This window comes from Polypterus senegalus, chromosome 3 (assembly GCF_016835505.1).
Source record: "Polypterus senegalus isolate Bchr_013 chromosome 3, ASM1683550v1, whole genome shotgun sequence".
Taxonomy (NCBI): domain Eukaryota; kingdom Metazoa; phylum Chordata; class Cladistia; order Polypteriformes; family Polypteridae; genus Polypterus; species Polypterus senegalus.
Window position 1 is genome coordinate 298,563,604 of NC_053156.1, and position 17,851 is coordinate 298,581,454.

At 45.7% G+C, this 17,851-nt stretch overlaps 1 protein-coding gene across 2 annotated transcripts in view; it reads left to right on the plus strand.

The window, feature by feature from the left end:
* Positions 1 to 3,838, plus strand: part of inka2 (inka box actin regulator 2) — a 47,576-nt gene extending 43,738 nt beyond the window's left edge. For both annotated transcript variants that reach the window (XM_039749493.1, XM_039749494.1), the window contains exon 2: positions 1,576 to 3,838. In XM_039749493.1, the coding sequence (XP_039605427.1) occupies positions 1,576 to 2,511 (936 nt within the window). In that variant the 3' untranslated portion in view covers positions 2,512 to 3,838. The remainder of the gene's footprint in view (positions 1 to 1,575) is intronic.
* The last annotated feature ends 14,013 nt before the right edge of the window (positions 3,839 to 17,851 follow it).

Below are 17,851 nucleotides of genomic sequence, written 5' to 3' on the forward strand. Positions count from 1 at the left end.
CACTATATAATTATTATACTGATGTAAAAGTCATTATTACAAAGACAAATAGGAAATGCAAAAGATAAAGGTATTATACAATATACATTATTACAAATACAGCTAGATAGAAAATGCAGTAGATAAGAGAGAGTTAGAAAGGCACTATATGATTAACATGCAGACACGAAAGACATTATAAAGATAGATAGATAGGAAGTACACTAGATAAAAAAGGGATAGGTATGAAAGGCACTATATAATAATATATAGATATGAAAAGCAGCATTATAAAAAGATAGGAAATGCAGTAGATAGTTGAGAAACTGGTATGAATGGCACTATACAGTATAATTAACATACAGATGTGAACGGCATTACAAAGATAGATAGATCTGTATATTATGAAGTAGATTACATAAGACAGAAAGTGCATTAAATAATAGACAGGTATGGACGGCACTATATAATGATGTGAAAGGCATTATTATAAATAAATAGGAAATGCAGCAGGTAAAAGAGAGACAGGAGTGAAAGGCACTATATAATCAATACACAGTACAAACAGATAGAGAGGTATTGCATATTGTGCTTGTGAGGACCTGGTGAGCCATCTGCCACTACTGACTCTCTGAGGTGTGTTGCGACATTGTCACTCCCCTAACCTTAACCCTCACCCTCACCACTTTTGGGGGGCTATGTTTTACTCCCCTAACACTAACCCTCACCCTCACCACTTTTGGGGGGGCTGTGTTTTACTGCCCTAACCCTACCCCTTATCCTCACCACTTTTGGGGGGCTGTGTTTTACTACCCTCATCACTTTTGGGGGGCTGTGTTTTACTAGAATCATCTGCTGCTGTTGGCTGCTTTTGTCCCATCTGTGTTGCTGTTGCACCTCGGGGAGAATGTGGAATGGCATAATTTCAAAGAGTGCAGCATGGTGGCATCATGGCAGTGCTGTTGCCTGACAACAAAACAAGGAGAGCAGGGTGCCCATGTCCGCGTGGGCCGCTCCCCTTCCATCTCACAGTCCAATGACATGCAGGTTAGGTAGAATGGTGACCATAGCTTGTCCCCTGATGGGTGTGCCGTTTGCTCTCTGATGGACTAGAACCCTTTCCATTGATTGTTCCTGCATTGTGCCCAGTGCTTGCTGGGATGTGCTCCCATCTCCCCAAGACCATGCTCAGGTTTATGAGGGAGCTGGCAGGGTTTAGTGTGTTTGGTGGATGGGTTACCCCATCCAGGGTTGGCTCTTTGCTTCCAAACTCTCCCTGGCGCTGGACGGTGCCCTTGAAAATCCATGGATTAACAGAAGGATGAAAGGAATATTACTAGTTGGACCATATGGGACAGCAACCGTGAATACTATTAGGATTTATAGATAGACAACCAAGCCCGGGGTCCTGGGGGAAGCCATCAGGGCCTCCTTCAGCAAACTGGGGATGTGGGTGTTGAAACCATGAATCCCGAACTTCAGAAAGGGCTGTGAGCTCCTGTCATATTCAGTGGTCTTTTAGAAAGTTCCGGCCATCCTCACTCTTGCTCTTGTTCTGAATCCAGCTGATTGATTGACTGTCTCTTTTTCTTGCAGCTCTCCATGAAGGAGGCGGGTGACAACCTGCACGAGCAGATGAACAGCATGATGGGAGCTCTCCAAGAGCTGAAACTTCTGCAGGTTCAGACAGCCTTGGAACAGCTGGACATCTCTGGAAGCCAAAGGTCAACTCCGGCCCTGGCCCCTTGGGCTAAGGAAACCCCCGTGAAGTTGATGGACTGCATGGACCATGGTGGGGGTGACAGGAGCCCCACTTATTCCGAGGATGAGCCAAGCACCCTGTCTTCTTCCATTGAGTCCAGTTGCTGCTCCTCCCAGAACAGCATGCATTATGCCAGTTCTCCCACTACCACGGGCTCATCGGGTACGGACCTCCATACCCCGCTCCCCACAGAGCCTTCCCAAAGGCTCTTCATAAAGGAGAGTCCCTGCCGGAATTGGGAATCCAGAGGGAGCATGGAGGACACCAGTGACTGGACTTCTTCTTTAATGTGCCAGACCCGAAACCGACAGCCACTCGTTCTGGGGGATAACATTTTTGCCGATCTGGTGGAAAACTGGTTGGATTTACCCGAGGTGGAGAAAAAGTCCTTGGAGCCCACCGAGGATCATTCTCTGAGGATGAGCCGCTCTCAGGAGATCTGCCGGAAGATCTCGCTGACGGCAAATATGTTCAAGAAGATCCTGCGGAGTGTCCGGCCGGATAAGGACAAACTGCTCAAGGAGAAACCCGGCTGGTTACCTCTGGCGGATCGACAGGCAGACGTCTCAAAAAGGGCCAAAAAGGTGGCAAAGCCAAAAGGAACGTTCTACCTGCCGTTCCGAGTGAGCGTTGCAGGAAAGAAAGGACTTCAGCCGGCGGACGACCAGAAGAGCCCGAGACCCCCGGTTTACATCGCCGAGCTCCCTGCCGACTCCAAAGAGAAAGTGCAGCCGCCGCTATTTGATTACAACACGGCCGTGTGGGTCTAATTGGAGCCGACTGCCCGCGACCTCGGACCTCACGGGATTACCGCTTAAGCAGGATTTTTCTTAGTCTTCCAAATGTGAGTCGCCGCTGAAGGCGCATTTCAGACCTGCTGACGTGAGGGGGGCTCGCTTGGCCCATGCTGCCATCTGATGATGGGGGATAACAAACTGCTTTAAATCAAGTGGGACAGGCGGATGGTGTCAATGCCACGGCAAGGTGGATGGTCAGTGCCGACTTAACAGGCCGGAGAAATCAAGTGGCAATCCTGAAGGTTCAAGAGACCCCAGGCCTGGTGCCCTCAACTTGGCGGTCTTTACCCAGACCCTCATGAGAATTATTAAGACCACTTTACAGGAACGTCTCCACACCAAAGGGTCAGCAGCTCCTGCATGTCCTGAGGAGTTACAAAGAGGACAGCCGGCATTGGGGGCAGTCAGGGCTGTAGGAGAAGAGCAAACTGTAAAGAAATGAGGGGACACAAAGTGACAGTTAGGGTACTGAAATGTGGGGCTGGGGGTAATGCTGAGGGGGTCACTGTTGGTACAGGTAAACTTTAAAGATGGCGGCTCACTGTTGGAAAGGCACAATCTCAGCAAGGGGGTCACTGTTGAAATGGCTGAATATTAGAGAGGGGTAGCCACTGAAATCACAAACATTTGGGGGTCCCAGCTGGGACAGCAAAATAATAGGGAGAGGGATCAATACTGAAGCAGAAAAAAGTTGGAGGGTCTCTGGTAGTACAGGAAAATGTTAGGCCACTATTATGTTAGAAAAATTTTAAAGGGGGCGGTACTACTGAAACAGCAAAGTATTACAGGGAAGGTCACAATTGGGACAACTACATTTTAGAGTTGTCACCTCACTGTTAGAAAGGCACACCGTGAGCAAAGGGGGTCATTACTGAAATAGCAGAATTTTAGAGAATCTCAAAAAATTTGGGGGGTCACTGTTGGTGCATCTAAATGTGAGGCCACTATTGAAGTAGGAAAACAAATCGGAATAATATCCCTACAGGGGCAGCAAAATGTTATGGAGGGGTCACTATTGAAACAGAAAACAAACGGAGTCATTGTTGGGACAGGTACATTTTAGAGATGGTCATTAGGAGTAGTAGATGGCCATTACTGAAAGAGAAAACTGTTTATGAGGAGTAGTCATATAAACAAAAAGGATGGAAGATGTCGCCATGGGGATGATAAAATGTCCGATCACCATTGAAATATGAATACTAAAGATGGCTGTGCTGCTCATCTGAGAGGATTTGAAATCTAAGTAATCCACGTCGACCTCAACAGTAACATTTGCAGTGCACCATCTCTATTGGAATGTATTTTGCATTGCATATAGTAAAAAAATGCATTGCATTTGTCATTTCAACAGATGGTGCATCCCAGACATTTTTATTAATGCAAATACTGCAAATGCTTGTGATGCACTATGATGCATACGTCCCTGTTATATGGCATTTGGAATGAAATTCGTAAGAGAAGTGTCAATGTTTGTGATGTGCAATCTGTTTGAATGACAAATGTGGTGTGTATGTCTCTGTTACATGCCATTTAGTATGAGATTCATAAAAAGTGTTAATGTTTGTGATGCACCATCTGTTGGAATGACCAATGCAATGCATATGTCTCTGTTATATGCCATTTGGAATGAGATTCGCAAAGCTGTGTTAATACTTGTAATGCACCATCTGTTGGAATGACAAATGTAATGCATATGTCTTTGTTATATGCCATTTAGTATGAGATTCATAAAATGTGTTAATGTTTGTGATGCACCATCTGTTGGAATGACCAATGCAATGCATATGTCTCTGTTGTATGCCATTTGGAATGAGATTCGTAAGAGAACTGTTAATGCTTGTGATGCGCCCTCTGTTGGAATGTCAGAGACACAGCAACCAGATGGACCCACAGATACACACACGTGTCCTTTTATTAAGGTTGATAGGCTTGTGGTTACAATTGATAAAAAAAATATTGAAATCAAAAGTGTGTGGGGGGTCACTGTTAGGAACTAAAAGTATTAGGTAATTATTGGCATGGGGTCACATTTTTGATGCCCACCACCCCCCTACTGTACAACCTGGTCGATACACTTAACTCACAAACAACACATATTGTGATCCTGGCTTCATAATGCAGCACTCCCACGATGCAGTTCTGTTTGGGGTGCACAACTGCAGGTCTGCAAGTGGTCATGGGGGCACAGGAGGAGAGATTAGGGGGTGCACAGCAGCCATCAGGAGGGGTTATGGCCTGTTTTCCACCTCTGTTGTTTTATCTGTGGAAATCTCCGCCTGTCTGCTAATCTTTTTGTGCCTAAAAGAAAAGCCAAACAAAAACAGTGAGCTGGTGGCTGGGTGTGATAGGTGGGAGTCTTGTGGCAGCGTCGCACCGCTCTACAGCTTGCTGAGACGATTTCTTCCAAAAACCCCTCGCGGTGCCAATCTGCTGTTTTTTTTCAAGACGATCCTCTCCCTGGTCAAAGCCGTGTCAGTCCTCCTTACCGTCACACGTGCCACCCCCCCGGGGTCAAATCCCATCTGAACGGGCGCCGACGGCAGAGCATGGCACGCCTCAGTGAGCAGACACCAGAGCCCAGGCTAGGGAGAGCTGCTTTGTGTCAGGGGGGACATTAGGCAGAGACGGCGGAGTGTGCCGCCATGTGTCTCTCTAGGCAAGTTGACCTCGATGGCTTTCCGCTCTTTTGTTTTTTGTGTAATTCAAATCCTTGCCTTTCCAACGTGTCGTGTGGGTTTCCTGCCTCTTTGTACTCCTAATAAATTAATTTTATTCAACACGTGGTCTCTGCTTTTTCAGTCTGAGCTCCTGTGAGGCACCTGGGATTCCTATTGAGTGGGCCGCGAGTAACTTCTGGCCTGAAGTTGCTTGACAAGACCTCCTCCGGTGGGTCGGGTATCCTTAGGCAGCACATCCTTGGTTTTTTTTTGGCTTCACGTGTGATCAAGTGGAGAAATTTGGGCTTCATGTAGATGAATGGCACAAGCAGAAGAACGCCACCGTACAAGGTGATGCCGTAATGGCACAGAGAAACCCGAGACATGAAGCGGACGAAAATAAGTTAAGGAGATGCAGATAGCAGGTGGGCTCCTTGGGTGGACGCGGTGGTCCTTATTCAGTCGACTTCTTCTTGCTCCTCACGATGCGACTCAAAATACAAAGCCTGATTTGGACTGTCGATCTCTCTTATCATAATCATCGGCTGGCTGGTAAAGACATACGCACTGCGGCCCCCCAGGACCGTGACTGAGGACCCCCTTGTGTTGGAGGAAGTAGCAGAACTTTGATTTGAATGTTTCAGTCTGATTTAATCATTTTTACAAGAGACATTTTATTAGATTTCTATGTGACAGCAGCCTGCTACTGTGCCCTCCATGAGGTTTGGGCACAAAGACGCACTTTATGTTGATGTCCCCCAAATCGAACAATTCAGACATCGTGCACATTTAAGGGGATCTGCATACATCTCGGTCACGCAGCACTTTATCTACACGGCCCCCCTATTTCAGGGCATCCATCATGTCTGGCAGGTCTATTAAAGTCATCATATCACATATCCCAGCATGCAATGCCTGCTTGAAGTTTGCGATTCACAGACATCACCAGGTGTTGAGGGTCTTCTCTGCTGATGCTCTGCCAAGCCTCTCATATGCAGCCATCTTCAGCTCCTGCTTCTTTTGGGGGGCTTGTCCCCTTCACTTTTCTCTTCAGCATATGGAAGGCCTGCTTACTTGGACTGAAATCGGGTGACTGGCCTGGCACCTTTTAAGCTTTGATAACCTCAGTGTGTTTGGCTCCTTATCTTGTTGGAGGATGAAGTGCTGTCCATTGAGTTTGGAGGCCTTTACTGGAACTCGAGCAGATCAGATGTTTCTACACACCTCAGAATTTATTGTGCCAGGACCTGTGCCAACCATACATGCTCAACACCTCCACCATGTTTAACAGATGGGGTGGTCTGCTTTGCAGTTCCTTGTCATCTTCACACTTTGTTCTCGCCATCACTCTGATGAGGTTCATCTTTGTCCCCTCTATCCACTAGACCTTCTCCCGGAATTCTGCAGGTTCTTTCAAGTCCTGCTTCCCAGATTGTCATCTGGCCATCCTGTTCTTGTGGTTTCCATCTTGCAGAGTGTCGTCTGTGTTTCTGCTCATGAAGTCTTCTGCTGATAGTCATCTCTGACACACACATCGGCTCCCTGAAGTCTTTTTCTGATCTGTCAGACAGGCATTGGGGGCTTTCTCTTGACCATAATGAGGTTTCTTCTGTCCTCAGCAGTGGAGGTCCTCCTCGACCTACCAGTCCCTTATTGATTCCTGATCCCACCGGTGGGTTCTTTCTTCTTCTTCATCATATTCCAGACAGTTGATTGTGGTCATCCTCAGGTTTCCGAATCTCTCCGATGGTTTTATGATGGTTGTTCAAGCACATGATGGCTTCGTTGACTTTCATTGGCACAGCTCTGGTCCTCATGTTGAACAATGGCAAAAAGCAGTTCCAGGTATCTTCTGAAGCCATGAAACCCACCAGAGGAATCACAAACACCCCATGACGCCGATTGTCCCAAACCTTATGGTGCCCGGAAAGGAGGGGACTGTTGTAAGTGTCATGTGACCAAGACGTCTGCCAATCCCCTTAAATGAACGTCTGCGCTGTGCTCTTTACTCACGACGTCTGAATTGTTTGATTTGTAATTTTGAACTTTGGAGCAGAGGGCGATATCGAGGAGATGTGTGTCTGTGTCCCAAGTATTACGGGGGGCTGCTGTTCATATAGCAACTCGCACTGTAAAATCATGAAAACAAGTCTGACAGTTGCCTTAATGTGGTGTTCATTACGGAAAGGCGCCATATAAAGTCACCGGCGTGTAAGTTCAGATCCCCCGGTGACTCCATGTGTGACGCTCACAACCGTGTGTGACAATTTTTAAAAAAAATATTTGTGTAAATCTGTGGTGGGCTGGCGCCCTGTCCAGGGTTTGTTTCCTGCCTTGCGCCCTGTGTTGGCTGGGATTGGCTCCAGCAGACCCCCGAGACCCTGTAGTTAGGATGTAGCTGGTTGGATAATGGATGGGTGGATGGATTTGTGTAAATTCAGTAAATTGGAGCCTTGGCATGACGGTCATTATGGAAAGGCGCTATAGGGACATTTCCTTTGGCAGTTGATGACATGCAACCTAACATCAGACTTTTAAGGATGTGAGTTTTCTATCCATCCATCCGTTTCTTGAATTTGCTTTTCACTTAGAGGGTCTCAGATGTGCAGACCTCATCTTGGCAAAGCAGAAGCCAACCTTGGCATAGGGTGCCAGTCCATCGTGGGGTACCAGACCAGGCCGTGTAACATTGGTATGAAAGTACCTGTGGGAACCCCAGACAGGGTGGCACGGGGGTCCGAAATGATGCCCTGACCCTGTGCTTGCTGTATTTAAAATCCTGGTATTGGAGTCTAAGCCAGCGTTTCTCGACCTTTACGTATTTGTGACCCGAGTTTTCATAATAGTTTTAATCGCAGCCCCCTAACGTTTTTTTGAAAGGAGCCCACTAATACCAATTTGTTCTTTTTTAATTAATGATATATCATAGACACATATTTCATTATACCTACTTAACTCTTATCGACATTTTTCTAACTCTAGATTTATTTTTCTAGTATCAAAATTTAGTTTAAGTCAATTTGTTTTGGTTTCAATGGATGGATTTTTCATATTTTTGATTCTTGTTTTCTTTTTTTTCACATCTTTGCGCCCCCCTTTTGTTACTTCGCACCGCCCAGGGGTTCCTGCCCCACAGTTTGAGAACCACTGCTCTAAGCCATGCGATTGCCCCGTCCCTTAAAGGTTGGGTGGGCTGAGAATTTGAAACGCTGTCGCTGCAGCCCACCTCTGACATGACGTTTCCTTCACTCGCATCACCTGCTGGTTCCTTCCGGACTCCCCGCTTTCCGGCTTGGCCTTGAATGCTATTCCCTTGCGTCCCCAGCAGGTGTCCCCGACTGAGATCGTCACACAACGCTGTCACCCTTCAGTCATCTCTATGGGGAACGTGAGGGGGCCCGTGGCTCGTAACTAAGAGGAGGGCAGCTGCTGAGTCACTTCGGCGGTGACAGGAGAGCCACAGGAAAGCGGAAAAAGGGGAATTCCTGCTTGGCAGGAAGGGAGGCTTTAAAGAGAAAGAAAAGAAAAGAATAATGGAGCCTGGGGGGGCACCACACGGGCTTTCCTGTCAGCTGTGTGTGTGCCACCATCAGGAAGTGGATGCAGATTGGAGCTTCCCATGGCGGGCGACCCAAATGCATCTTAATGACGAGGAGGAACCTAAAGATGAAAGGGTGAGCAGAATCTTGTGCTTGTTATAAAATCACCGGCTGTACAGAAAGAGGGCATCAGAAAGAACGAGCAGCTCCTTTTAGTCTCCGTTACGTGTCCAAAAATGTGGCTGTGTGGGCACATCTCTGAAAGAGTGAGCTCAGGTGTTTAATTGTTAATTTGTGTAATGGATGGCACACATGGGCTGGCATCCCGACCGGGACTGAACAACGAACCACCTGGTTGACGAGTGCAACGTAAAGACCTGGGGGGTTTGTATGGCTGAACATTATCTCCTCCAGTACACCAGATGATAGCATCCCTGGGTTGGGATTCTCACATGGACACCCGCAGGGCATGCTGGGATCTGTAGTCCCGTGGGGACTATAATCCTGTTGTGTTCTGTGGGGGCCACCAGGGGGAGCTGATGGGATTCACAATTCCTACTTTGGGGGACTTCAGATTGACCTGGAAGTACTTACCCTAGCACCGGAAATACTCCCACGGCCAAAATTAAAGAAATCACTTGACCTCCTCCAGAGTCGTGAGACATAGATAGGCGAGTCGGCGGGTAGAGGACAAAGCTTTACTGGAGGAGAGGAAGGTGACGGATACAATCATTGCAAGAACTGAGATGCCAATGAACCCTTTTATTAGAACAGGACTTTGCCAGGGGTTTGGGGTGCTGCAATGCCCCCTAGTGGTCACACAGGTCAGGTCATTTTTCTAAACCTGCTTAAAGCAGACCAGGGAGACAGTGATTGGTGGGGCCTTAGCCCAATTAACAGAGGGCACAAAGCAGGAACAAACCTTGGAGAGGATGCCCGTCCATTGCAGGGCAAACAAATGCCAGTGTCGCCAATTCATCCAACCTGCATGTGTTTGGACTGTGTGGAGTGGATATTTTTTGCTTTATTAAATATTGTTCATTTTGAATTCTCTGACTTTTACTTAATACTTTTTTTCTTACGCTCCTCTTCTTTGTGGCTCCTGTCTCCTTCTTCTCCAACGCCCTCACTCCCCTCATTCTCATTCTTTCCTTTCATTTCCATTCTTTGGCATTGACAGAGATGTTACCTCGAGCCCATCACAGCTTACTGTAGTGAAATGAATCGGGTCAAGCGCACAGCATGTCTGCCAGGCTCTGATTGGCTGAAAGGACTGAGCACTGCCAAAATATTAATAAGCTCAGTCTGCTCCATCTCACAGACCGGCGGCACCCCGAGGGGTGTTAATTGGAACACCGAAATGAGCAGTCTGGGTGTCTCATTGTCTCTTTGATACTCGGCTCATGTGGGGTGGTGCCATCCCATAATAACTGGGGGCTCGGGAAGGACAACGAGTAGAAAAGAAAAGGAGGCACAGGAAGGCAAAAGTTAGTGAGGAAGACTCAGAGAATGAGGACTGATGAGTGAGTGGCATAGGAAGTGTTAAAGAATGAAGGGGCAATACAATGGAAAGGGGGATGGATAGATGTGAAAGGCACTATATAATAGATAGATAGATAGGTGTGAAAGGCACTATATAATAGATAGATAGATAGGTGTGAAAGGCACTATATAGCAGATAGATATGAACGGCACTATATAATAGATAGATAGATAGATAGATATGAAAGGCACTATATAACAGATAGATAGATAGATAGATACAGATAGATAGATAGATAGATATATAACAGATAGATAGATAGATAGATATGAAAGGCACTATATAACAGATAGATAGATAGATAGATAGATAGATAGATAGATAGATATGAAAGGCACTATATAATACAAATAGAGATAGATAGATAGATAGATAGATAGATAGATATAAAAGGCACTGAAAGGCACTACATAACAGATAGATATGAAAGGCACTATATTACAGATAGATAGATATGAAAGGCACTATATTACAGATACATAGATAGATAGATAGATATGAAATGCACTATATAACAGATAGATAGATAGGTGTGAAAGGTACTATATAAGACCCAGACCCAGCTCCCTCATCAGAGCCCATGCTGACAGTTCCCTCCCATCCGTGCCGCCTGTTTCTCAGTCTTGTCCTCTGTAACTCCTTCCATTAGTGTCATAACCGGACGACACGTACAGAACAGCAGCCAACGACATGGCGGCACCAAAGGGAGCTGAAGGACTCTGATGGCTTCTGCAGATCTTTTTAAAATGGTTGCACTTTCCCTGAAACATAAACCAGACTCCTGCCTTCAGTGAATGGCTCTCTCATGCCGCCCCTTCGCCACCTCCAGACCTCCAGTGCCCGCTCAATGACGAGTCTCTAAATTGTGTCATTTATCATTGTGTTTTGGGGAGACAGACTTGTAATTACAAAGCCTCCTTGTCCCGGTCTGCCTCTGCTGGCCTTTTGGCCTCGAGCTCGTGTGGGACGGTTGGGGGTGGCAGTTAGAATGAAGGGATTGTTACGGGAAGATAGCACAGCGGTGAACTCCTGGTATTAAAATTCATGACATGTAATATGTGAGATGACAATCGCTGTTCATTTAGACCGAGTGTTACTTTAATAACGGAGATGACATAAATCAAAATCCCTCTTTTGTTCCATTAAGTAACACGGCTCTGGCTTTTGTAGAATTCTTAATGACCGTCCATTTCATTACCAAATGCATTAATTCTCCATCTTTGACATATATGACTGCCAGCCAGCCAGCTACCCCCTCCCCTCACCACCCAACCCATTGGGCATAAGAAGACCGCATGAAATTTTCATGACCCCAGTGAATTACAGGTCAACTCGCCACCTGCAGTTTCTTTATAGTTTTCCAGAAATTTCAATTTTAGATATAAAAGATGAGGAGCTCATGAGAAGAACACATAGCGTAGTTTGTAGAGATGGGTCATCATCTTAAGTTAAAACTTCAAAGACTCAATCAGCCATTGCTTTGATGTTTTAGGGGGTTACCAATTGCAGATTTCAGCTCTGCTCCCGATCAAAGGGACATTTTGCTCCTTCATGGTGACTTGACTTGAGTCCACTCATAGCAGATGACAGCGAGTGTCAAACGACTCCTCACGACACAGAGAAGGCTTTTGGGGGCAGCCGCCCGCATACTCGAGATAGGCTGCTAGAATGGACGTCTGCGGTTCAAAATGGTGCAAGTCTCAGCAGACTTCAGTCCAACACAGGACAGTACAGACTGGCAAACATGGCGGTTTTAACTCTGGGCAGAGGAAGTGGCGTCATCAGGGCTGGAGCAGGAAGTAAAGTCATCTGTACCGGGATCGGAAGTGATGTCATCAGGCTGGAAACGACAGTGACGTCATTGGTGCTGGAACTGGAAAATGACATCATCTGCCTGGAACAGGAAGTGACGTCATCGGTGCCGGAACCGGAAAGTGACGTCATCTGTGCTGGAACTGGAAGTGACGTTATCGGGCGGGAAACAGGAAGTGATGTCAGTGGTGCTGGAACTAGACGTGACGTCATCGGGCGGGAAACAGGAAGTGACATCATCGGTGCGGGAGCTGGAAGTCAACATCATCGGCCCAGGAATTGTTAGTGACATAATCGGTACTGGAACCTGAAGTGATGCCATCGGGCAGGAAACAAGAAGTGACGTTATCGGGGGCCCCTCCCATCCCACCTCTCTTCCCCCTGGACAGTGGAAGTGAAATTATTGAGTCCTGGTTTGCCCACAGATGAAAATGAGAAAGGATCAGTGCACTCTGTCACCCCCTGGTCGGGCATGGAATTATCCCTTTGTGAGCCCTTCAGCAGCCTCCCATGCACAAGTGTGTGACACCAGTTACACAGCAAACACTTCACTAAGAAGGAGAGCAAACACAGACAAGCCCCCTCAAATGCCCCTCTAACTTCTCCAGCTCCATACCAGCCTCATGAGATTCACCCTAACAGGAATGTTGAAGGAACACACAACCGAGATCTTCTGAACATGGCCCAGTGTGGTACTCTCATATGAAGGCCGTGGTGGAGCCCTGAAGCTTCAGCTGTTACAGTGCCATCCATAAAGTTTGGGACCAAGACCCCTTTTCATTGATTTGCCCCTCTGCTCCACAGTTTAAAATTACAAATCAAAGAATTCAGACATCGTGGTTAAAGTGCACACTGCAGACTTTCATTTTGGGGGAACGGCAGACATTTTGGTCCCACAACACATTTTCCACACAGCCCCCCCCATTTCAGGGCACCGTAGTGTTTGGCATCACAGGTGTTTCTGATTCCTCAGGTGGGTTTCGTTGCTTCATAAGATACCTTGGCTTTCTTCTACCCTTTGGGGTCCGTAGTTGTTGTTGTTCAACATGAGGACAAGAGCTGTGCCAATGACAGTCAAAGAAGCCATAATGAGGCTGAAGAACAAGAATAAAACCTTTGGAGACATCGGTAACACCTGAGGATGACCCCAATCAACTGCCTGGAATATCATGAAGAAGAAAGAACACACCGGTGGGCTCGGGAATCACAAAGAGGACTGGTAGGCCAATGAAGACCGAAGAATCCTCACTATGGCAAAGAAAAAGCAACAAACGCCTGTCTGACCGATCAGAAACAGACTTCAGGGGGCCGATGTGTGTGTGTCAGAGATGAATATCACAGGAAGACTTCATGAGCAGAAACACAGAGGACACACAAACCACACAAACAACTTGGGAAGAAGGACTTCAAAGAGCCTGCAGAGTTCTGGGAGAAGGTCTGGTGGACAGACGGGACAAAGATGAACCTCATCAGAGTGATGGCAAGTGCAAAGTGTTGAGACGACAGGGAACTGCAAAGCAGACCACCTCATCTGTTAAACATGGCGGTGCTGGTGGTGTTATGGCTTGTGCATGTATGGCCGCCACAAGTCCTGGCACACTTCTCTTCATGGATGATGGAACTGCTGACAGTACAATGAATTCTGAGGTGTGTAGCAACATCTGATCTGCTCGAGTTCCAGTAAATGCCACCAAACTTATTGGACGGCGCTTCATCCTCCAAGAAGATAAAGAGCCAAACACACTGCTGAGGTCTTCAGAGCAAAAAAAATGAATGGCCAAGTCAGTCACCTGATGTCAGTCCAATGGAGCAGATCTTCCATATGCTGAAGAGAAAACTTAAGGGGAAAAGCCCCCTGAAACAAGCAGGAGCTGAAAATGTTGGCACGAGAGTCTTGGCAGAGCATACAATACAATACAATTTATTTAAGTATAGCCCAAAATCACACAAGAAGTGCCACAATGGGCTTTAACAGGAACCTGTCTCTTGACAGCCCCCCAAGCATTGACTCTCTTAGAAGACAAAGAAAGAAACCCCTTATTGGGAAAAATGGAAGAAACCTCGGGAAAGGCAGTTGAAAGAGAGAGACCTCTTTCCAGGTAGGTTGGGCGTGCAGTGGGTGTCAAAGAGAAAAAAGGGGGTCAATACAACACAATGCACAGAACAGAACAAATCCTCAATACAGTATAAAAATAAAAATATTACAAGTGCGGAGGAGAATTTAATAGTAGATGATATCACAGAATAGGATTTGGATTTGTTTAGAGTCCTGGAGACCTCAGCCATCAAGCCGCCTCCCCCTATTGGCCAGTGAGACAGCACTGGGCCAGCCAATCCGATGAAAGGACCCCTCTACTCGGCAATTCCTGCGATCCTCCATCAGGGATGACTTTACCTTTGGCAGGTGGGCCGTGGCACCGAGTGCCATATTTGAGTACCGAGAAGAGAAACAGAATAGGTGAGGGTTAGTATCAAATTCTAACTGTCATGTTACTTATGTTTTAGTGTTCATGACTGACAACAGAGATGCAGTCTGTTCAGTTAATCAGCAGCTCTAGTCAGGGTGTCCTAAACTGAAGTAGTGAGTGATTTAAAAGCTGAGACCGAAGGGGCATCTCTTATAGTAACAGGCAGACCACTCCACAGTTTAGGGGGGTCCTGTAACTAAAAGCTCGACCTCCCAGTGTTATTTTATTAATCATTGGAATCCTAAGCAGACCAGCATCTTGAGATCTTAATATGCGCTCAGGTTTGTAAGTCATGATAAGTTCAGACAAGTAAGGCAGACCTCGGCCATTTAATGCTTTATATGTTAAAAGGAGGATTTTGAAATCTGCCCTGAACTTAACTGGGAGCCAGTGTAACGACTCTACAGCTGGAGTTATGTGTTCATACTTTCTTGTTCTTGTAATAATTCTTGCAGCAGCATTTTGGATTAACTGGAGGCTGTATAAAGAACAGTTTGAACATCCAGTGAACACCGCATGGCAGTAGTCAATCCTACTAGAAAGAAATGCAGGAATTAATTTCTCAGAATCCTGTTTATTTAGAAAGCGCCTTAATTTCCCAACATTTTTAGGATGGAAAAAACATGGACAACTTTGTAATATGTGCTTTAAATGACCTGCTAGAGTCAAAGATAACTCCTAGATTGCGGGCTGATTCAGTAAAATTAATTGGGATTCCAACTGAGTTAAACGATGACAGAATATTGTTGTGATCAGCGTCATTCCCTCCAACAATTAAATCTCTGTTTTATTTGTATTTAAAGACAAGCAGTTCTCATCCATGCACTCCTTTAATTCACTAACACAACTAATTAAAGACAACATCGGAGAAACTTCATTTGATCTAAAAGAAAAGTATAACTGGGTGTCATCTGCATACGAGTGAAAATTAACATTATGTTTCCTAATGAGAGATCCCAGTGGAAGGATGTAAAGTGAAATCAGTGAAGGACCCAGTACTGAGCCCTTGCGGGACACCATATTGAACTTCTGTGTATAATGATGGAGTCCTGTCAGCACATTTCTGTACGTATTGGAATCAATTATATATAATAATAAATAAGAACTAAACCAAGCGAGCACAGTCACTGCCTGTGAGCCCAACGTCATTTTCTAGCCTCACCAGAGAAGACCCTCAGCACCTGCTGATGTCTGTGAATTGCAAACTTCAAGCAGTCGTTGCATGTGAGGGAGACGCGACAAAGTCTTAACTATGACAGCTGCTTTAACAGAGCGGCCATTGCTGTGTCCAAACATGATGGTCTGACCAAAGTGCACACAGAAGTCTACATTATGTGTTTGTCATCACAGTGAATTTGTAACTTCAACCTGTGGAGCAGAAGGGTAAATCAAGGAGGAATGTGTCCTGTATGCTGGGACCCTTCACAGCCAGCATTGAGGTCTGCATAACCACTTTTACTTTCTTCAGTGTGGTGGTTTCACAACAGATCAGTCAGTCATTGTCCAACCCGCTACATCCTAACTACAGGGTCACGGGGGTCTGCTGGAGCCAATCCCTGCCAACACAGGGCGCAAGGCAGGAACAAACCCGCAAGTCATACACACAAAAGCACAAACCAAGGATATTTGAGGATTGCCAAAGCACCTGATCTGCACCCGGAGGAAACCCACGCAGACACGGGGAGAACATGCAAACTCCCAGCAGGGAGGATCCGAGAAGCGAACCTGAGTCTCCTAACTGCGAGGCAGCAGCGCTTACCCACTGTGCCACGGTGCCACCCCACAACAGATCATCACAATTAAAAAAACGACATCTAAGATTTTAATTAAAATTGCTGTACTGAAGTATGGTATATTATTAATAATATTGTAGCGTCCTGGCCAGGCTGAAGCCCAGAAAAGAAAGTAACTGCTGGGTCAATCGACAGAGGGCGGAAAAGAGCGTGGAGGACTAACAGCGGCAGTATGACTGACAGTAAAAGGGGAGGGGAAAGGGGGCGGTACCCGGGGGCGGTACCCTGAACGGAGGGGATGGAAGCAGTTCTTTCTTTTTTTTTAAATTCCGTTTTCTAGAGGGTTCGAGGATGGGGTAGGGGGCGGGGTGTGAAGGTGTTCGTGCATACGAAATCAGGTTTTTATTCAATTGCAGTTGTTCTTTTGGGTTCATTAATGGCGTCTGTCAGGGCCAGAACAACGAGCGATTCATAGACAGCTGCAAATAGTTCAAGTTCAAAGTCGGTCATTTTGACTTTCTCGTATACGAAGTACAGGGAAAGTATAGTAATCGTCTAAAAATTCGATGTCGACATTTTGACGAATCTCGACGTTTTAGACGTTTCTGAATCCGAACATACCTGTAGGCAAACACGATAACTTGAATACACACTCACTTAGGCCAACCAACTGTTGCATACAAGTATTAGGTACAAAATGCAGCTTTCTATCAACTTTTGAGCTGTTTCCGCTAACCGGAAGTGGTACTTTACCTTTTATTCATGCAGCTGCAGAGTCCGATTTATTCCACTTTGCTTTTATAATAATTGTTCCATATATTATTAATTTGATTTGTTGTTGATGGTTACTTAATGTACATAATATAACAATATAATCTTTGGCTTGAGGTTTACTCCTCAAATATACATCCCCATATCTGAGTATACGAGAAAGTCTTTTTTGGCTGAAACAATCCTGTATTGTTTTTTTCTAGTGTTCCAGTAAACTGTTCTGTGATTCCCACTTCGTCCTTCTCTGTTTCTTTCTTTCTTTTCGGACATGACGTTGAGGCCGCTACAATAACATTTCTTAAAAACACACACTTCATACAGTCGACACCCTCAGTTTTAAGTAACATGGACTAAAGTCGCTTGTGGGGTCCCTCTGGGATTAGCGGTCCAGAAGCTTAATTTTCATTAGTTTCATAATAAATCCCCCCTGCTAATTACTGAAGTGAATCGTTCGATTTTTTTTTTAATCTAAATTTAAAAATGAAAATATATGGAAGCCTGACAAAATAAATAAATCATAAGCAAGTAGTCGGGGGGTTCGTCTCATTGCATATCAAACTGACAAATACAAGAAAGAGCAGCTCGTCTTGACTTGTGCACCGCAATCCTAGAAGAGTGAGCCGCAGTCTAAAACAAATCCTCTCCGAGCTCCCTTCACGTCCCACGGATTTCAACAAACAAGCCTATGCCGGCTAAACGATGAAACTGACAAATAGACACTAAACTTGATTCAGTATTAATCAACCGTGTGACGAGATGCGTATTTCATTTATTATGTACATATTTAAAT